General features: G+C 48.1%; 1 protein-coding gene across 1 annotated transcript in view; it reads left to right on the forward strand.

The window, feature by feature from the left end:
- Positions 1-21916, forward strand: part of TLL2 (tolloid like 2) — a gene marked incomplete in the record, with an annotated part of 245251 nt that overhangs the window by 160716 nt on the left and 62619 nt on the right. Inside the window, 1 exon segment of the mRNA XM_077454363.1 lies at positions 10129-10275. Within this exon segment, the coding sequence (XP_077310489.1) occupies positions 10129-10275 (147 nt within the window).

The following is a 21916-nucleotide window of genomic DNA, read 5'->3' on the forward strand; positions in this document are numbered from 1 at the left end:
GGTCCTTACAGACCTGGGGTGGCTTCTGAACTTGGAAAAGTCCAGCCTGATCCCCTCACAACAGATCTCCTATCTAGGTTTCCTGTTGGACTCAACACTGTTGAGAGTTTTTCTACCAAGAGAAAAGGTACAAAAACTGGACAGTGCGGTGGCCTCTCTTCAGAGCAACCAGCTGGTTTCCATAAGGGTTCTGATGTCAGTACTGGGTCTCCTTACATCCACCCTTCCAGCAGTGCAGTGGGCAGGGCTACACTTTCGTCCCCTACAGACCTTCATCCTAGGGGTGTGGGACCACAGTCAGGAGGCCCTAGACACCCTAGTACATATTCCACACCAGGTAAAGAGATCCCTCTGGGGGTGGAGGAAAGTGACAAATCTGTCGCAAGGTCGTCTGTGGCTCATCCCGATTTCTCGGGTAGAAACCACAGACTCAAGTGGAAAAGGTTGGGGGGCACATTTGGGTTCCCTTCTAGCCCAGGGCACTTGGGAGGACGGCGAGTTGACTCGATCGTCCAACTGGAAAGAATTAAGGGCAGTGGGACTAGCCCTCAAATTCTTCAAAAAAAGAGCTCCGGGGTCACCACATTCAGGTGCGGTCGGACAACTCTTCCGTAGTGGCCTATTTGAACAAACAGGGTGGCACGAGAAGCGGAGCCCTGTTGTCTTTGGCGACAGAGATCCTGTCCTGGGCCGAAACCTACACCCTTTCGCTCTCAGCAGTTTTTCTGAGGGGAGAGAAAAACGTGGTAGCAGACTTTCTCAGCCGAAAGAGGCTGAGGGAGGGCGATTGGGTTCTCAACCAGGAGGTCTTCAATCTCATAATAAAGAGATGGGGGTCTCCGGAGGTGGACCTGTTCGCGTCCAGAAACAATGCAAAAACCCCCTGTTTTTTCTCCCTAAAAAGGGGAGAAGGAGCCCTAGGGGTGGACGCTTTGAGCCAGAATTGGCACTTCAGAACTTGCTATGCCTTCCCACCTCCAGCGTTGTTGCCAGCAGTTCTGAGAGTTTCAGATGGAAAGCACATCTCTGATTCTGGTGGCTCCACATTGGCCCAAGAGAGCATGGTTCTCAATGCTAAAGCAGTTGGCGGTAGAACCTCCCTTACTCTTGCCCCCTCGGGACGATCTCCTCTCTCAGGGGCCAGTCCTCTGCCCACAGGTACGCCAGTGGAAGTTAGCGGCCTGGCTACTGAGGAGGGTTTATTAAAATCTAAGGGATTTTCACAGAGACTAGTTTCTACCCTCCTGGACAGTAGGAAAAAGGAAACTCGCCAGATCTATGAAAAGGTCTGGTTGCGTTTCAATAAGTGGTGCGCAGAGAACTCTTTCCCAGTACGGAGCTCCTCCGCAGTGTTGGAATTTTTACAATGTGGGGCAGATAAGGGCTTATCCATTAGTACCCTTAGGGGTCAAGTATCAGCCCTCAGTGTTTATTTAGAGGATCATTTGGCTGCCAACCCATGGGTAGTCAGGTTCTTTAGGGCCCTGTCCAGACAGAGACCGGTCCAGGGTCTGTCCTTTCCCAGATGGGATTTATCTATAGTTTTGCAGAGCTTAACTGGACCCCCCTTTGAGCCTTTAAAGGAGTGTTTTCTGAGAGAGCTTACTCTGAAGACAGGGTTTCTGGTAGCAGTGACAACTGCTAGGAGGGTCAGTGAGATGGAGGCCTTATCAGTCAGGGCTCCCTTTTGCGTTATTTTTCCAGATCGGATAGTTTTAAAGACCGATCCAGCCTTTTTGCCGAAAGTGGCATCCAGCTTTCATAGAAGCCAGGAAATTGTTTTGCCCTCTTTTTGTCCCAATCCCTCCGGTGAGAAGGAACTAAAATTCTATTATTTGGATGTTAGGAGATGTATCCTACACTATCTGGAACTGACCAAGTCATTTAGAAGGTCAGATTCCTTATTTGTTTTGTTTTCCGGGGCCAGGAAAGGTTGTAAGGCGTCCCGGCGCACTATTGCTAGGTGGCTCAGAGTAGCCATCGAGCAGGCTTATTTAGTTGCAGGGAAAGAAATCCCAGTGGGTATTAAAGCACACTCCACTAGAGCTATGGCAGCCTCCCAGGCAGAAAGAGCGGGAGCAACGCCAAAGCAGATTTGCAGAGCAGCAACATGGTCCAGCTATTCCACTTTTGTAAAGCACTACAGAGTGGATCTGGTGTCGGCAGGTGAGCAGACCTTTGGGCGAAAGGTTTTGCAAGCTGTAGTCCCACCCTAACTGGTAAGTGCTCGCTTATCCTCTCATAGTGGCTGTCCTGAAAGACGATTAGGGAAAATTAGAGTTACGCTTACCGGTAACGTCTTTTCCAGTAGTCTTTCAGGACAGCCCTAGTTCCCACCCGAAAATTGGGGGGAGTCTTACAAAAGACCAGAGCGCAGCAAGATAATGGTATTTGATAAATATGTTATTAATGTGTTCTTGTGTCTCCCCAGCTGGCCGGAGGTATTCTCGATATAAACTGAGGTCTGGCAGGGGAAGTAAGAATTTATGGGCTGGCGCAGTGTTTCCAGAGGAAGAGGAGGAGTCTATCTCTCATAGTGGCTGTCCTGAAAGACTACTGGAAAAGACGTTACCGGTAAGCGTAACTCTAATTTTTATGTTTTAAAATTTTTTTAGGTTTTTACAATATCTCTTATAGATTTGTAGTTGGTGGAAGACCTACTTATCTGTATTTGACAATATGGTCAAAACAAGTGTTGTAGAAATATCGGTAACCCCATATGTAAAAGAAGGGTGTATTTCATGCTGAAGTCTGAGTAGTGTAAACTGGAAATGCGTTTTTTTTTTTTTCTCCCGGTGAACTCAATCCGAAAACAAATGAATTTGCATGGTGTGCACTTGCCAATAGACTGTCTTTTAAAAAAAAAAGAGGACTTTAGCTGAGCCATTGTGCTTTGCATCCTACACAGTAAGCACAACATGCATATGTAATGAACAAATATGGCAACTTGCATAAGCATATGTTTTATACTTTAAAGATCAGAGGGCTGAATGGACTAAAACCTCATCAGCCAGTGACAGTTTGACGTTAAGCTGGTTCCCTTATACATAATGGGAGAATGAGGTGGTTTTTAAAATGAGCCATATGTTAAGCCGCTTCTCCTTTTCGGAGTCTGCAGCATAATGGAAAGAAAAGTTACCTGGTTGGGAAAATATTTTGTGGATCAAAAGTTTAGGCTGTTTTTTTCAAAAACTGTCAGATAAAAGACAAAATATTTTAAGTTATTAAGTAGGTGTGCTTTAACATTTGATTAGATATTCATAGGGGAGGACTGGGAGCTTTTTGCCAAATGGCCCTTTAATGGTAAGGACAGAGTTCTGTGGGCTAAAATGTACCATGCAAAGTGTGCTATGGTGCCACAGTGAGTAGTGGGGATGATTAAAGGTGGGTGTTCAAAGGACATGGTTTATTGTGACAAACCTTTTTATATCTTCCAGCATCAGCTTCCTTTTTGGATTTCAGCAATCCTATCACATATCAGACTTGCAAAAGCAGTTGGTGCTGGTTCACTTCCCACTGCTAGAAAAACAAGTGTCTAAGTGTATTATTGACTACTTTTCCTGCTCTGCTTAATTTATAAATGGTAAAAAATATCCACTCAAGGCCCCAATCCCAAAATATAGCTTATTGGTACAGACTGGGGGGGGGTGAAGGGGGGGGGGGCATTGGCAAATGTCTCCAGCTTAGGCCTTTCCTGAATATATCAGAATTACCACAAGTTTGGGTTGTAGTATTCAGCATTGCTGCACATATGCTGAAAGACATGCCTTAATGCCAAAGTGTAGCTAAAATTAAAAACAGAAAAAATCAGCACAAGAGGGCATACCTTGCAGTCAGTAGGGTGTTTCCCTTGTTCTGAGTCCTCTTATAATTGCAATCCTAATGACAAAAAAGCTTAGCCTCATTTTACTTGCAGTGCCCCAGCTGATGCAAAAGCTTTACCATCACTACACACATGCCGGTAAAGACCTTTTCTCTTTCTTTCGTTGATGGACACAACACCTTTAATCTTGACCTTGGGGTTATAGCGCCACCTTCAAAAGAGGACTGGCAGAACACATAAAACAGAAAAGCTCTACAGTACCGCCCAGGGGGCTGTCCTACTGGCTATAACCCCTCACTCTGCTACTAGTCCAGAAGGACCTGGCTCCCTGTGGGGACCAATAGTCCTTGGAATTTTTTATTTTTCTGCTGTTTGATTCCTGTGATCTACAATCAACAACCAGGCTGGGTGACAGGCTGGATAATCTAGATCCTGGTAGTCTCCCCAGCCTGGCCATCGAGCATGTGCAGACCTTAGCTATGCGCTGGGTCAGCCAATACATGCCCCGTCTGGTTCACCGGTGGCTGGTGAGCTTTAAGCTCCAGGGCATATATATGACCAGGCTACTGCTGTCTGTGTCAGTGTGCCGTGGCCGGTATGGTTACACCTGTTTTGGCAGGATGGAGGAGCTGGGTATTCCCTGGGAGGTAGGCTAGGGGGTTTCTCCCTCTCCCTTTCTTCTTTCTCACCTCCCCATGCTAAGGGGCCTCTGTGTGACTGGGCATATGGGGTGCGCAGCATGTACCTGGCTGGGGGTCCTCTGGGGGGGGGGTCTCTGGGTCCTGACAGGACTGCACTGGGTGGTTGGTGGTCTGCTCGCCTTTTCCCTATTTTAGTGCTGTCCTTGGTATCTGTGTGCTTCATGTGGGGACTGGCCACCGCGGGAGCCGTGGACATTTTTCGGTGGCTGCGGCCATTTTCTTGTAACTGCGGTCATTTTCTTGGAGTCCGGTGGCCGTTTTCCCGGCGGTTGTGGGTGCTTTTACTGAGAAGGCAGGTGGCCATTTTTTAGTAGCCTCAGAACTGTTTTACTCCAGCACTGGGCACTGGTTACACCTGGAACAGCGCGAATCTGACACGGGACAACTTGGGGCAGGCAGAGGGGACAGCAGCACAGTACCTGGGTCAGGGTGGGGAGTACTGCGGGGGGCCCCTCAGTCGATGGCAGCTAGGAGGGTGGGCATTTTTCGTTAGTTGCCTTAGGTCACCAAGGGTGACAGGCGAGAGTGGGCCAGCATGGTGTCAGAAGCTGGCGCTTCTTCTCCAGACATCGCCGATATAGCAAACGGTTCCCATGCACCTGCGGTGCCTATGTAGGCTCTATCGGCAGTCCTGGAATCTTTTGTTGTCAGGGTAGAGGTGGTGCGCGGGCACAAGGGGGTAAAAAGCCCCCTCCCCCGTCCTTTGGGGAGAGCTCTGATTCAGACTCGGGTCCTGCTGTGGCAGACGGCCCTTGTTCTTAAATATCACAAGATACGGACCAGGACCAGACGGACAGTGAGGATGTCTCCGTGTCTGGGTCAGAGCAGGAAGAAGCATTAGTAAGAGCACTTATCACAGCAGTGCGGGATACCTTAAAGATGGAGGCAATGGCAAGGGCATCTGTAGAGGTGTCAGTCCCTTTTGGGTCCCACAAGCCGACCCGCACTGCTAAGGTGTTTCCGTATTTAACTTGTTTTGAGTGGGGAAGCCCACAGCGGCCCTTTTCAGTCCCAAGACAGATGGTGGTGCATTACCCTTAAGGAGAGTTTCCTGAAAAAATGGACATCTCCTCTGGTTGTTGACCCCAACCCCCCCCCCCCCCCCCCCCCCCCTTCAAGGACCCTGCCGACAGAAGAGCCGAGGTGGTTGCCTGGTCCATTTTTATGGTGGTGGGGTTAGCATTGGGGCCAGTGTTGGCTACGGCCTTGGTGTCAGACGCTTACTGAATGGAATAAGTTGTTGCACCTCGAGTTGAAGGAACATGTTTCCCCGGTCTGTGCGGAACTGGCAGACCAGTTGATGCAGGGCGTTAAGCATGTCTGGGATGCAGCCCTGGATATGGCCCCTTTGCTTTCTAGAGCCTCTGTCAGCAGTAGTGCTGCGTCGCCTGATTTGGCTTAAATGCTGGTCTGCGGACCAGGCAACTAAGAAAGCGCTGGCAGATTTGCTTTTCCAAGATGAGAGGCTAGTTGGAGCCTCGCTGGATGACAGAATGTTACTGGGGGAAAGAGTACTTTGTTCTCAAAGCCCAGAAAGGGTAAGGAGCCACACCATAGGCAGGGGTCCTCTTTTTCCGCTCAGAAGCAGATTTTTCATCCGCCTGGGTCAGCAGGTAAGTGTTGCCAGTCCGACAAGGTGCCCGCTGAGGGACAAAAGCGTCCCTGGTTTCACAAACCAGCAAGCAAATCTGTTGCTGCATGAAGGTTTGCCCCCACCCGACTCTTGGGTGGGGGATCGCCTTTGGGAGCACAGTGGACCTCCCTGCTTTCCAACCAGTGGGTCTGCAAACTAGTTTCCTCAGGGTACAAGAGTTTTTCTTGTCCGCCAAACAGATTGTTTTTTTTATTTTTCCCTCCACCCTTCATCTTCTTCCGGCTCGTCGGGAGGCCCTGTTTGGGGCATTACAGGACCTGCTGCTGTGTGGGGTGACCTGTACCTATGCCAGAAAGGTTTCAGGATTCTATGCCAATCTGTTTGTAGTCCCAAAGAAGGAAGGGGTCCGTCCGTTCCTGGATCTCAAGGCCCTCAACTGCTTCCTGAAGGTGCGAAGGTTCAGGAAGGAATCGGTTCATTCCGTGGTCGCTGCACTCCATCAGGGTGATTTCTTGGCGTCTTTGGACATCAAGGACGCATACTTGCATGTCCCCATATGCGTCAGGCATCAGAGGTTTCTACAATTTGCAGTCAGGGAAGAGCACTAACAATTTGTAGCTCTCCCCTTTTTGGCCTAGCAACAGCACCAAGGGTCTTCACCAAGGTGCTAGCCCCAATTCTGGCGTTAAGACAACGAGGCATTGCAATCCTGGGTTACCTGGATGACCTCCTCCTGAGAGCAGCTTCTGCCTCAGAATTAAGGGAGGATGTGGAGCTCACCATACAGAGTCCAGGAGTTTGGTTGGGTATTGAACCTCCAGAAGTCGGTGTTGGTGCTGACTCAGCGCCTGGAGTATCTGGGGTTGATTCTGGACTCCCAGATTTCTCCCATTTGGAAAATCTGAAGACTCTTCAATCGGCGGTGCAGTTGTTGGTGTCCCGCTGGTGGTTGTCGCTGCATTTCTGCATGAGAGTTCTGGGTCTTATGGTAGCCACTTTCGAGGCAATACCATATGCTCAATTCCACATTAGTCTTGCAGAAAGAGATCCTGTCCAAATGGGACAAATCTGACATCCCTGGATTGTCAAATTCGGGTGAGCCAGGTAGTCGGGGATTCCCATCTCTAGTGGCTGTGGTCTCCAGCCCTTTGGTGCGGGAAGTAGTTTCTTCCTCTTATCGGACAGTGATCACAACGGATGCCAGCCTAACTGGGGGGGGGGGGGGGGGGGAGTTTGGGGTGTACAGTCAGCCCAGTGTTGCTGGACGCAGGAAGAATCGGTGTGCTGGAGCTTTGGGTGATCAGGTGGTGTCTCTTCACATGGTTGTAGAGGCTACAGGGGCGTCCGTTCAGGATCCAGTCAGACAGCGCCATGGCGGTGGCGTATGTCCTCATCAAGGAGGGATAAGAAGCTCCGCAGCGGCTCTGGAGGTCACTCACATCCTACAGTGGGCAAGAGCAGCACGCGCCAGCCCTGTCAGCAGTATACATTCCGGGCATAGAAAACTGGCAGATGGACTACCTCAGTCGTCGGCTGCTGGACCAGGGGAATGATCCCTGCATCCGGAAGTATTTCGCACCCCAGATGTGGATCTCTTGGCCTCTCGGCTCAATTGGAAGGTACAGAGGTTTGTGGCCAGGTCAAGAGATCCCTGGGCAGACGCGTCAGACGCGTTGGTGGCTCCATGGGGGAATTATCGGCTGATTTTACGACATCTCCATGTGTGAGGAGATGGGGTGGCGTCCGCATACATATTCAGTTTCCAGGATCCTGCTGTGTTTGCAGCAAGAAGTGGATCAGAAACTTGCATTAAGCACCATTAAGGGGCAGATATTGGCTTTGGCTGTCTTTTAAAACAAAAAGACCTTTGGCGACTCATTCATTGGTGAGTATGTTTGTTTGTTCAGGGGGTTAGACATGTGGCCCTTCCAGTACGACCACCGCTGCCTCCATGGGATTTGAATCTGGTGCTCTCGGTGCTTCAGAAACCGCGATTTGAAAACCTTAAGGGAGATCCCCTTATTGACACTCTCTCAGAAAGTAGTCTTTCTAGTGGCTATTACATCTGCAAGGCGGGTTTCTGAGTTGGTGGCCTGGTCATATGAGTCTCCCTACTTGATCCTCCACAAGGATAAGACTGTGCTACGCCCACAGCCTTTGTTTCTTCCAAAGGTTGTTTCAGCCTTTCATCTAAATGAGGACATTGTGCTACCTTCCTTATATCCTCGGCCGTCACATCCCGAAGAGGTTGTGTTGCATTGTTTGGACGTGGTCTGGACTTTGTGGGTGTACCTGTCTGCTACAGCTCCTTTTCGGAGGTCAGACTCCCCAATTGTATCAGTGGCTGGTCCAAAGAAGGGCCTGGTGGTCTTGTCGGCCACCATTTCTAGGTGGATCAGACAGATCGTGGTTCAGGTGTATGCCATAAAGGAGCGGGCGCCCCTTTCCTGTCACGGCACATTCTACCAGGGAAATTGGTGTGTAAGGCGGCGACCTGGTCGTCCATTCACTTTCACTAAATTTTACAAGGTTGATGTGAGCGCATCTTCTGCTGCATGCTTTGGCCGCAAGGTTTTGCAGGCAGCTGTAACCACTTAAATACTGGGCCTATTCTGGCACTTTTTCTCCGTGTAAAAAAACATCCCTTTTTATTTTTTTTTTTTTTTAAGCAGACACCCTAGGGAATAAAATGGAGGTCATCACAACTTTTTATCTCGCACTGTATTTGCGCAATAGTTTTTCAAACGCATTTATTTTTTGGGGAAAAAAAATGGCTTCATGAATTAACAAAACGGTAAAGTTAGCACAATTTTTTTATATAATGTGAAAGCTGTTGCGCAAAGTAAATGGATACCCAACATGTCACGCTTGAATATTGCGCACAATCATGGAATGGCGCCAAACTTCAGTACTTAAAAATTTGCACAGGCGACGCTTTAAATTATTTTTTTACAGGTTACCAGTTTAGAGTTAGAGGAGGTCTAGTGCTAGAATTGTTGCGCACACCGATACCTCACATGTGTGGTTTGAGAGACGTTTGCATATGTGGGTGGGACTTGCGTGTGCGTTAGCTTCTGAGCGCAAGCTCACTTTACATCTCTTGTAATAGGAAAAAACATCCCTTATAATAGGAATGTATTGACGGGTCCTCTTTATGGAGAGATGCAGGGTCAATAAGACCTCACATCTCTCCTCCAGGCTAAAAAGCATGAGATTGGGGAATGCTGATCGCGGCTTCATTTATTTCTGGGTCCCTGGGCGTGACGTCATAACATCGCGCCAGGGCCTCCAGCAGTCATACAGATGACTGAACGTCATCGTCATCATCATCGGCATCATGCGGCATCCGATTCTTTCTCCAGGCCCCTGATGGCACAGGAGAACCCGCAGAAACACCGGATGGCGGCGGGGGGACGACGCTATAAGAACGATTAAACTGCAGAACTGGCGCTAATGATCCTTCTTATCGTGCACAGAATCGGCGGTTGGAAATATGTTTTTGACACTGCTTGGTTACGTCCCTAAGGTCAAGATTAAAGGTGCTGTGTCCATCAATGAATGAAAAAGATTAGGATTTTTGTACTCACCGTAAAATCCTTTCCTCTGACGTTCATTGACGGACACAGCACCCACCCCTCCTGTTTTGGTTTGTACTGCTTTTGACAAACTGAGCTGCTGGTAGCAAAGTGAGGGGGTTATAGCCAGTAGGACCACCCCCTGGGCGGTACTGTACAGCTTTGCTGTTGTGTTCTGCCTAGTCCTCTCCTGAAGGTGGCGATATAACCCTAAGGTCAAGATTAAAGGAGCTGTGTCAGTCAATGAACTTCAGAGAAGGATTTTTTTACTCGCTTTTATTTTCTGTGCACTAGAGAAAAACTGTTCAAACAAAAGGCACAGATAAAAAAAAAAAAACATTAATGACCTAATGAATGCCATGCAGTTTCAGCATTTTGTAATATTGTTGGTGATGCTACTGAGTGTGTAAACTGTGCTGCACCTTTCTTTACAAGGTAGCTTGAATGCTGTGGCGACAAATGGATCCACGATCAAATATTCTAGCGAAAAGAAGGAAAGGGTTCGTAGAGCTGCAACTTCTAGAACGGAGAGAATATGGCCCGGAGGAGTCATACCTTATGTCATCGGAGGAAACTTTACTGGTCAGATTTTTATTTTTAATTTTTTTTCACTTTTACCACTAATAGTTTAATTGAATAAACCACAAAAAAAAAATCTAGAAGTATGTGGATATGCACATACTGTAACAGTGTTTGTTGAGCAATCTTTTGTCTTACTGGCTATTGATTTATGCATTTTAAAGTTCAGTGTGATCCTTTTTTTTAATTTTATTTATTTTTTTCCTACCACTTGGAGGTTATGTCTTTCATTTTTAGTTTTTGCAGTTGCATACACCCAAAGGGGGTATGTATGTATTCTTTGATCCCCTGCAGATTTTGTAAGTTTGCCCACTTACAAAGAAATGAAGTGTCTATACCAGTGATGGCAAATCTTGGTGCCCCAGATGTGTTGGAACTACATTTCCCATGATGATCAACTACACTGAAGAGTGCATGAGCATCATGGGAAATGTAGTTCCAAAATATCATCTGGGGTGCCGAGGTTTGCCATCACTGGTCTAGAACATTTTAAAACCTTTAAAATACACCTATGAGAAAAGTTTGAGACCACATATCAACCAAAAATCCCAGACAAAAACACACAAAGCAAATGCTATAAATAAAGTTTTATCTCGGTGAGATAAAAATAAGGATTTGATCTCCAAGCAAAACATGACTTAATACTTGGTGGAGAAACCCTTTTTGGCAAGCAGAGGGCAGAGGTAAGACATTCCTTGTATTTGAACAGGTTTGCACACATCTCAGGAGGGATTTTGGTCCAGTCTGTAAGTATTTAGAGAAGATCTGTAAAGGGTAACGCCACTTTCATGGGGGGGCGGGGGGGGGGGGGGAATAGAAAATTAAGAAAAAATACAGCATGCACAATTGTGATACAAGTCATATTGTAATTGAATGTTATTAAAAATGACCTTTCCTTTTCAATCTGCAGTCTCTGTAAATTTCTATATATGTAATTTAATATGGCTACAGTGTATACTGGCCTCTCCCCCAAAACAATTCCTGCTTGTGTGATTGACTCCCCAATTTTCCCAGAAGTCTGCCTAAGAGACGAGTCAGATTTTAGGCGTCCCCTGCAACAAAAATTTCATTTTTGGTGGGATATTTTCAATAGGAACATGGATAAAGGGATGCAGGCTCATTAGTGCCCTGCAGCTGCCACAGCTGACAGATGAAACCACTCCCATTAGACCTACTCAAAACAGAGGCACAGACAAAATCGCATTGATTTTGTGAGAATAACAAAAGGTAGGAATCTTCAACAAAGTTTGTTTATAATCCTAGCAATGTACATAGATCACGGTGGGGGGAATGTTTATTTTCTTAACAAAAGGGAAGTTGCGCTTTAAGGTTTCTTGACTGTTGTTTGGCAACTCTCAGTTTCAGCTACCACCATAAATTTTCTATAGGATTAAGGTCTGGAGCCGGACTAGGCTACTCCATGACCTCACTTGCCATCCAGGCCAATTCTGACATTTCTCTCCTACATGTAAAAATCATCTTCTTTTCTAGAAAATTACTTGGAACTCTCAGAACATTATTATATACAAGTGGTTTTTTTTTTTTGTTTTGTTTTTTAGCAACGACCCTAGAGAATACAATGGTGGTCGTTGCAACTTTTTATCTCGCACAGTATTTGCGCAAGGATTTTACAAACGTGTGTTTTTTGAAGGGAAAAATTTTTTACTTTAAACACCGAGGTAAATGGATACCTAACATGTCATGCTTCAAAATTGCACACGCTCGTGGAATGGCGCCAAACATCGGTATTTAAAAATCCCCATCGTTTTTAGTTTATTTTTTGCGCTGATTGCTTTATTTGTAACTGCTGTATGAAGATTGTGAAGGGGGTTGAATTGTGATAACTATTTCACAATTGATCATGCAGCTCTAGGTCATTGTCAGCATTTTTTTTTTTCCTCCAAACGCGGCGAGTCATGTTAATGCCAAAGAGCTCAATTTTGGTCTCATCTGACCACAGCACTTTCTCCTAATCCTCCTCTGAATCCTTAAGTTGTTCACTGGCATGACTGTACATGTGCCTTCTTGAGGGGGACTTGTCTTGTTTGGAGGAAAAAATGCTGACTATGCTCCTAAGAACACCATTCGTACAGTCAAGCATGGTGGTGGAAACATTATGCTTTTGGGCTGTTTCTCTGCCAAAGGTACAAACCGACTTTGCCGCATTGTATTGTAAAATCTTGGATGAGAACTTTCTTCCCTCAGCCAGAACACTGAAGATGGGTCATAGTTGGGTCTTTTTAGCTTGACCATGACCCAAAACCTATCGCCAAGGCAACAAAAGAATGGCTCAAGAAGCACATTGTCATGGAGTGGTCTAACCAGTCTCCAGACCTTAATCCTATAGAAAATTTATGGAGGGAGCTGAAACTTCGAGTTGCTAAGCGACGGCCATAAAACATTAAGGATTTAGAGAAGATCTGTAAAAATGGGCTAAAATCCCTCCTGAGAGGTGTACAAACCTGGTCACTAACTAAAAGAAACGTAGATACTTATTTTAATCACTGAACTGCAACTTAATTTATAGCATTTGTGTTTGATTTTTTTGTTTTTTTTTTGTTTTTTGTTTTCTTTCTGGATTTCTGGTTGCGTATTTCTCTATCGTTTAACCACTTGCCGCCCGCCCTATTACAAATTGACGGCGGCAAAGTGGTTTCATAATCCTAACCGGACGTCATATGACGTGATTAGGATTATGAGCCGCTGCGCGCCCCCGGGGGCGCGCATCGCGGCGATCGTTGTTGCGGGGTGTCAGTCTGACACCCGGCAACTACGATCTCAGTAAAGAGTCTCCGAGACGGAGACGGAGACTCTTTACCATGTGATCAGCCGTGTCCAATCATGGCTGATCACAGTGTAAATGGGAAGAGCCGGTGTTCGGCTTTCCCTCACTCGCGTCTGTCAGACGCGAGTAGAGGAGAGCCGATCGGCTGCTCCTCTGACAGGGGGGGTCTGTGCTGATCGATTATCAGCACAGCCCCCCCGAGGATGCCCACACTGGACCACCAGGGACACCACTAGACCACCAGGGAAAAGGTAATAAAAATCCATAATCCTCCCTAGACCACCAGGGTGCCAGTCAGCACAATGGGTGCCAATCAGTGCCCATAATGGATGCCAATCAGTGGCCACAATGGGCATCACTGATTGGCATGCATTATTGTTTGGCACTGATTGGCATCCATTACTATAACACCGATGCCGCCTATGAGTGCCCACCTGTGCCGCCTATGAGTGCCCACCTGTGCCGCCTATGAGTGCCCACCTGTGCCGCCTATGAGTGCCCACCTGTGCCGCCTATGAGTGCCCACCTGTGCCGCCTATGAGTGCCCACCTGTGCCGCCTATGAGTGCCCACCTGTGCCGCCTATGAGTGCCCACCTGTGCCGCCTATGAGTGCCCACCTGTGCCGCCTATGAGTGCCCACCTGTGCCACCCATCTGTGCCCACCTGTGCCGCCTATGAGTGCCCACCTGTGCCACCCATCTGTGCCCACCTGTGCCGCCCATCTGTGCCCACCTGTGCCGCCCATCTGTGCCCACCTGTGCCGCCCATCTGTGCCCACCTGTGCCGCCCATCTGTGCCCACCTGTGCCGCCCATCTGTGCCCACCTGTGCCGCCCATCTGTGCCCACCTGTGCCGCCCATCTGTGCCCACCTGTGCCGCCCATCTGTGCCCACCTGTGCCGCCCATCTGTGCCCACCTGTGCCGCCCATCTGTGCCCACCTGTGCCGCCCATCTGTGCCCACCTGTGCCGCCCATCTGTGCCCACCTGTGCCGCCCATCTGTGCCCACCTGTGCCGCCCATCTGTGCCCACCTGTGCCGCCCATCTGTGCCCACCTGTGCCGCCCACCTGTGCCCACCTGTGCCGCCCACCTGTGCCCACCTGTGCCGCCCACCTGTGCCCACCTGTGCCGCCCACCTGTGCCCACCTGTGCCGCCCACCTGTGCCCACCTGTGCCGCCCACCTGTGCCCACCTGTGCCGCCCACCTGTGCCCACCTGTGCCGCCCACCTGTGCCCACCTGTGCCGCCCACCTGTGCCCACCTGTGCCGCCCACCTGTGCCCACCTGTGCCGCCCACCTGTGCCCACCTGTGCCGCCCACCTGTGCCCACCTGTGCCGCCCACCTGTGCCCACCTGTGCCGCCCACCTGTGCCCACCTGTGCCGCCCACCTGTGCCCACCTGTGCCGCCCACCTGTGCCCACCTGTGCCGCCCACCTGTGCCCACCTGTGCCGCCCACCTGTGCCCACCTGTGCCGCCCACCTGTGCCCACCTGTGCCGCCCACCTGTGCCCACCTGTGCCGCCCACCTGTGCCCACCTGTGCCGCCCACCTGTGCCCACCTGTGCCGCCCACCTGTGCCCACCTGTGCCGCCCACCTGTGCCCACCTGTGCCGCCCACCTGTGCCCACCTGTGCCGCCCACCTGTGCCCACCTGTGCCGCCCACCTGTGCCCACCTGTGCCGCCCACCTGTGCCCACCTGTGCCGCCCACCTGTGCCCACCTGTGCCGCCCACCTGTGCCCACCTGTGCCCACCTGTGCCGCCCACCTGTGCCCACCTGTGCCGCCCACCTGTGCCCACCTGTGCCGCCCACCTGTGCCCACCTGTGCCGCCCACCTGTGCCCACCTGTGCCGCCCACCTGTGCCCACCTGTGCCGCCCACCTGTGCCCACCTGTGCCGCCCACCTGTGCCCACCTGTGCCGCCCATCTGTGCCCACCTGTGCCGCCCATCTGTGCCCACCTGTGCCGCCCATCTGTGCCCACCTGTCCCGCCCATCCGTGCCGCCCACCTGTCCCGCCCATCCGTGCCGCCCATCCGTGCCGCCCATCTGTGCCGCCCATCCGTGCCGCCCATCTGTGCCGCCCATCTGTGCCGCCCATCTGTGCCGCCCATCTGTGCCGCCCATCCGTGCCGCCCATCTGTGCCGCCCATCCGTGCCGCCCATCCGTGCCGCCCATCCGTGCCGCCCATCCGTGCCGCCCATCCGTGCCGCCCATCTGTGCCGCCCATCCGTGCCGCCCATCCGTGCCGCCCATCTGTGCCGCCCATCTGTGCCGCCCATCTGTGCCGCCCATCTGTGCCGCCCATCCGTGCCGCCCATCCGTGCCGCCCATCCGTGCCGCCCATCTGTGCCGCCCATCTGTGCCGCCCATCTGTGCCGCCCATCTGTGCCGCCCATCTGTGCCGCCCATCCGTGCCGCCCATCCGTGCCGCCCATCCGTGCCGCCCATCTGTGCCGCCCATCCGTGCCGCCCATCCGTGCCGCCCATCCGTGCCGCCCATCTGTGCCGCCCATCCGTGCCGCCCATCCGTGCCGCCCATCCGTGCCGCCCATCCGTGCCGCCCATCTGTGCCGCCCTATCAGTGCCGCCCTATCAGTGCCGCCCATCTGTGCCGCCCTATCAGTGCCGCCCTATCAGTGCCGCCCATCCGTGTCGCCCTATCAGTGCCCATCAGTGAAGGAGAAAACGTACTTATTTACAAAGTTTTGAAACTGAAACAAAAAAAAACATTTTTTTTTTCAAAATTTTCGGTATTTTTTTATTTGTAGCGCAAAAAATAAAAACCGTAGAGGTGATCAAATACCACCAAAAGAAAGCTCTATTTGTGGGAAAAAAATGATAAAAATTTCATTTGGGTACAGTGTAGCATGACCGCGCAATTGTCATTCAAAGTGCGACAGCGCTGAAAGCTCAAAATTGGTCTGGGCAGGAAGGTGTTTAAGTGCCCTGTATTGAAGTGGTTAAAATGCACCTATGACTAATTATAGACCCTTTATTTCATGTAAGTGGGCAAATTTACAAAGTGCAGGGCATCGAATAATTTTCCCCATAGTGTGTGAAAAAAAAAAATGTATCTATGTACAGCCGTGGCCAAAAGTTTTGAATGACACGAATATTACTTTTTACAAAGTCTGCTGTTTCAGTGTTTTTTGATCTTTGTCAAATGTCACACTGGTATACTGCATTATAATTACAAGCATTTTAGAAATGTCAAAGGCTTGTATTGACAATTGCATTAAGTTTATGCAAAGAGTCAATATTTGCAGTGTTGACCCTTTGTTTTCAAGACCTCTGCAATTTGACCTGGCATGTGGTCAATCAACTTCTAGGCCACATCATGGCTGATGGTAACCCATTCTTGCATAATCCATGCTTGGAGCTTGTCCGAATTTGTGGGGTTTTTTGTTCACCCACCTCTTGAGGGGTTAAGGTCGGAGTTTCCTGGCCATGGACCTTGGCAGCCCAGATGTTTTGGAACTAAATTTCCCATGATGCTCATGCACTCTGCAGTGTAGTGGGGCATCATGGGAAATGTACTTCCAAAACATCTGGGGTGCCAAGGTTCGCCATCACTGCCCTATGGCACGGTGCTCCATGCTGGAAATGTCATTGTTAGTCACCAAACTGTTCCTGGCAGGTTGGGAGAAGTTGCACTTGGAGGATGTTTTTGTACCATTCTTTATTCATGGCTGTGTTAGGCAAAATTGGGAGTGAGTCCACTCCCTTGGCTGAGAAGTCTCAGGATGCTTTACTGTTGGCTTGATAGGACTGATGGTAGCACTCACCTTTTTCTCTGAACAAGTTTTTTCCTCAGATGTCCCAAACAATCAGAAAGGGGATTCATCAGGAGAATGTCTTTTCCTCAGTCAGCAGTCCAATCCCTGTACCTTTTGCAGAATGTCAGTCTGTCTCTTTCCTGGAGAGAAGTGGCTTCTTTGCTGCCCTTCTTGACACCAGGCCATCCTCAAACTCTTCACCTCACTGTGCGTGCAGAGGCACTCACACCTGTCTGGTGCCTTTCTTGAGCAAGCTCTGCACTGGTGGTGCCTGATCCCACAGCTGAATCTACTGTAAGTGACAGTCCTGGCGCTTGCTGGGCTTTCTTGGGCACCCTTAGGCCTTCACAAATGCAGTGAATGTGTTTTTTAGGGGATGAAGTTAATTTTCATGGCAGAAGGATTTTGCAATTGCAATTAATTTGATCACTCCTCATAATATTCTGGAGTATATGCGAATTGCCATCATAAAAACTGAGGCAGCAGACTTTGAAAATTTATATTTTGGCAACGGCTGAAAGAGGGACTGTTTATTTATTTTTTTATTTATTTAAAAAAACTTTATTTTTATTAAAAAAAAAATAAAAAAAAAAACATTCCCTCTTTCAGCTGTGGCCAAAGGTTTTGAGAATACCATAAATATAAACTTTCACAAAGTCTGCTGCCTCAGTTTTTATGATGGCAATTCGCATATACTCCAGAATGTTATGAAGAGTGATCAGAAGAATTGCAAAGTCCTTCTGCCATGAAAATTTAACTTCATAAAAATAAACATTCCCTTTCAGCCATGGCCAAAAGTTTTGGAAAGTAAATGAACAGGAGAGATCTGACTCAAATCAATTGATGTGACCACTCTTTTGCCTTCAAAACCGCATCAGTTCTTGAAGGAACTTGGCAGGAAGGTTGTTTCAAACATCTTGGAGAACGAACCACAGGCCTTCTGTCGATGAAGGCTGGCTCAAATCCTTCTGTCTCCATGAAATCCCAGACCCTCGATGAGATCTGGACTCTGTGGGGGTTAAACCATCACTTCCAGAACGCCTTGTTCTTTACACTAAAGATGGTTCTTAATAACATTGGCTGTGTGTTTGGGCCATTGTCCTGCTGAAGAATAATTTTGGGGCCAGTCACATGCCTCCTTGTTAGTATGGCATGATGGATAAGTATCTGCCTGCATTTCTTTGCAATGAGGACACCATTGATCCTGACCAAATCGCCAACTCCATTTGCAGAAATTTAGCCCCAAATTTGCAAGGAACTTCCACCATGTTCCACTGTTGCATACTTTGGTTCATCAGTCCAGAGTACTTTGTCGCTTTTTGCACCCTAGTTCCTATGCTTTCATACATGATTGAATTGATTTAGCTTTGTTTCCCTGTCTTATATATGAAAACAAACAGGAATAGTGAGTAGGGTGAATGTTCTATAGTTGCAAACTTTTTCTATTCCATCTCAGTGTGTGTGTGTGTTTGTTTGTTTGTTTAAAGAATTAGTTTTCAAAACAGATCAGTACAGAGCAACTATATCAAACTATACCCAAAGAGGGAGGTATTGTACAGCACAAATAGGTCAACATTCAATAAACCGCACATCTACGAAAGCACCAAGACAAATCCTGGGTGGCTAAACTTCAACGTACAAGGCTGCAATACAAGAATGCAATAAGAAATGTGAGGATGCAATCCGGGTGGCTAAGATGGAACACAAAAGGCACATGGCGGAGGAGAGTAAAAAAAAAAAAGAAATTAAGTATATAAATGGTAAGAAGGCAAGGCCAGAACACATTGGCCCCATGAAGGACAAGGAAGGGAATTTGGTTACAAAAGACAGAAGGCAAAGGTTTTGAATAAATTCTTCTCAGCCTTCACAAAAAAGGGGGGGGGGATACAGTAACAAGACTATGTTAACACGTCACTGAAAGCCCCCTCATGGCTAACAGAAGACCGAGTCAATGGGACCAGATGGCTTACATCTGAGGGTCCTTAAGGAACTCGTTGGGTGACAATTTTTCCAAATTTTTTGTGGACAGTTTACTGACTGGAATGGTACCAGCTGATTGGAGAAAAGCTATTGTGGCACCAATATTTAAAAAAGGGCCAAGATATATCCCTGGGAACTACAGGCTTGTCAGCCTAACATCAATAGTCTGCAAGCTATTTGGAGGGGATAAGGGACTATATACAAGGTTTTAGTAATGAAAACTTTATCAGCAGTAACCGGCGTGGACAATTATTCTTCCCAGATCAATCTATTAACCTTCGACACAGTGAGCTGCCATCTAGATAAAGGAAGGCCTGTAGATGTTGTGTATCTGGATTTTGCAAAGGCATTCAATACAGTGCATCACAAACATTTACTGTACAAACTAATGTAGGCTGGATCATAGGGTGATTACCTGGAATGAAAAATGGCTACAGGGGTGGGTCCAAAGGGTGGTGATGGCAAGTACGCAGAATGGTCTGGTGTGGAAAGTGGGGTCCCCAAGGATCTGTCCTGTGACCAATCCTGTTTAATTCATAAACGATCTAGAAGATGGGATAAACAGCTCAATCTCCATATTTACAGAAGATGGGAAGCTATGCAGGATGCGATAATGTCTATGCAGGATGTGGAAACGTTACAAGACCCTAAACTACAGACAGGTTTAAAGCCCAGATAATTGTTGGATAACGGCTTACCCCAGAAGCTGTATAATATGGTCCAGGGCTTTAAACAAATTTAAGAGATGGAAAAGAGGACCAATGCATATGGACCTCTATTACCAGACAAACTGAGTTCAAATGCTTAATCAAAGGATATGCCAGTATGATTAAATAAAAGTAACATTCAGAGAACTTGACAGATGCAGTGGAAACCAATTGAAACTATCAGACATGATTACCTTGGTTACTAAGATGCAAAGTGACAGCACCCCTATAAGCCGGCGAATAAAAGCCGGCTGGGTCAGCCTTTTATAACCCCCCACCTGATAGGCATGTGAACTAACCAATCAGGAGCGGACACAAAATAGCCATCACGCCTGTGCACTAGCAGCTACCAGGAGCCTACAAGGCCCAGAATGCCAAAGTAGGGAAGAATCGATCTGTTATCACCATCTTGGCCACTAACTTTTTTGCCACCAGATCATCTATTCGCTCCTATATATGTATATGTGGTCTATTGTTTTCCTATGTTATAATTTCATAGTAAGGTTGAATAAAGACACTAGTTCATCCAGTTCAACCCAAGTGAGTGTCTACCCCTATTCCTGTACATTGCACACTCACATTGGTCCCTACCCTCAAGGAGCCCACAATCCAAGGTCCCCATTCATATACTAGGACTAATTTTGGACAGAAGCCAATTAACTACCTGCATGTCTTTGGAGTGTGGGAGGGAACCGGAGTACCCAGAGGAAACCCATGCAGGCACAGGGAGAACATGCAAACTCCAGGCAGGTAGTGTCGTGGTTGGGATTCGAACCAGCGACCCTTTTTACTGCTAAGTGAGAGTGCTACCCACTACACCACTGTGCTGCCTTTTTAAATCTTTGTAATTAAAAAAAAAAAAAAAATCCCCTTTTCCTTTGCTCTTAGCTCGTGGAATGGCGCCAAATGTTGGTATTTAAAAATCCCCATAGGGTCTAGGGCTAGAATTATTGCTCTCGCTCGAACGTTCGCGGCAATACCTCACATGTGTGGTTTGAACACCGTTTTCATATGTGGGCGGGACTTGTGTATGCGTTCGCTTCTGCGTACGAGCCCACGGGGATAGGGGCGCTTTATTTTTTTTTATTTATTATTAGTTTTATTTTTTAGTTTGACACTTTAATCAAATTATTATTATTTTTTTTTTTTTTTTACTTCCGATTACAGGGAATGTAAACATCCCTTGTAATAGGAATATGGCATGATCGGACCTATTTACAGTGAGATATGGGGTCAATAAGACCCCACATCTCCCCTCTAGGCTGGGAAGCCTAAAATAAAAAAAAATAAAAAAAGATCCTGGCTTCCCAGCCAAAGCGACGCCGTTAATTTGAATGCAGAGGCCAGGCGTGATGTCATAACATCGCGCCCAGCCTTCGAACGATCATAGAGACTCCGGAAATCTGATATCATCCGGGGGCCGCCGATCCTGTGAACGGCTCAGAGGTGAGTCGGTAGAAGCACCGGAGGGCGGCGAGTGGGGGTGGTCGTCCCCTCCCGCAAGAACGATCAAGCGGCGGGTCAGCCGCTATGATCGTTCTTGTGGTGCAGGGAATCGCCGGCTGAAAATGCCGATATCTGAATGATGTCTGTAACCTCAGGCATCATTCAGATATACCACCACAAAGCCCACGACGTCATATGACGTAGCTTGGATGCCAAGTGGTTAAAGGTAGTATTTCATATAGGGGGGCTAAATTTTTTGTATAATAGCTGTAGGGGTCTTGGCCATTTCCCAGTGGTTATGAATTATTTGAAGCCCCTCTTCTGTTGAAAGTGTTTGCCATGGGTTGGTTGATCCCGTGATAATGCTGTGTGGGTAATGTAATCTAATTGTGTGGAGCCAGACTTGTTTGGTTACAAATATCTACTGTACTGTAGATCAAAGTAATAGTCCTGAAACATAGAAGCAATTGATTCCTAGGTATGAACCAGTCCTCTTAGGACAGTGCATTTTGGGGCTATGAGTCCACATAACCTTTGCTCAGATTGACTTGACATTTATTGCTAAATTCATACATAGCTCCAAGGACACAATCTTTGTGACACAAATTAGTTTGACATATCACTTTAGGGAGACCGGTTTGTTCTTGTTGGAGAGACTGAAATACTTATGCAGCATAAAAAGGTTTGACATCTAAAGCGTGAGGATCTCAGATCAGGATATGGTTGTTTGCTATATCTGGAATGTGCCAAAGATTGTCAGATAAAATCCCTTGTAGAGGGGTGGGGTACTCTCAATATGTCTACTAGTTGATGGCTGTGGATATGGCATCTTTAGACCATTTAAGTTGCGATACGGAGGTATGAGGGGCACTGGAAGTGGCATCTAGGGAAGGTTACAGCGCTAAATTCTCCACCGAAAACCATTGTCCCATCTTGGAGTTCCCC

This window comes from Lithobates pipiens, unplaced genomic scaffold (assembly GCF_037356315.1).
Source record: "Lithobates pipiens isolate NorthernLeopardFrog02 unplaced genomic scaffold, aLitPip1_a1.2 Scaffold_25, whole genome shotgun sequence".
Classification (NCBI taxonomy): domain Eukaryota; kingdom Metazoa; phylum Chordata; class Amphibia; order Anura; family Ranidae; genus Lithobates; species Lithobates pipiens.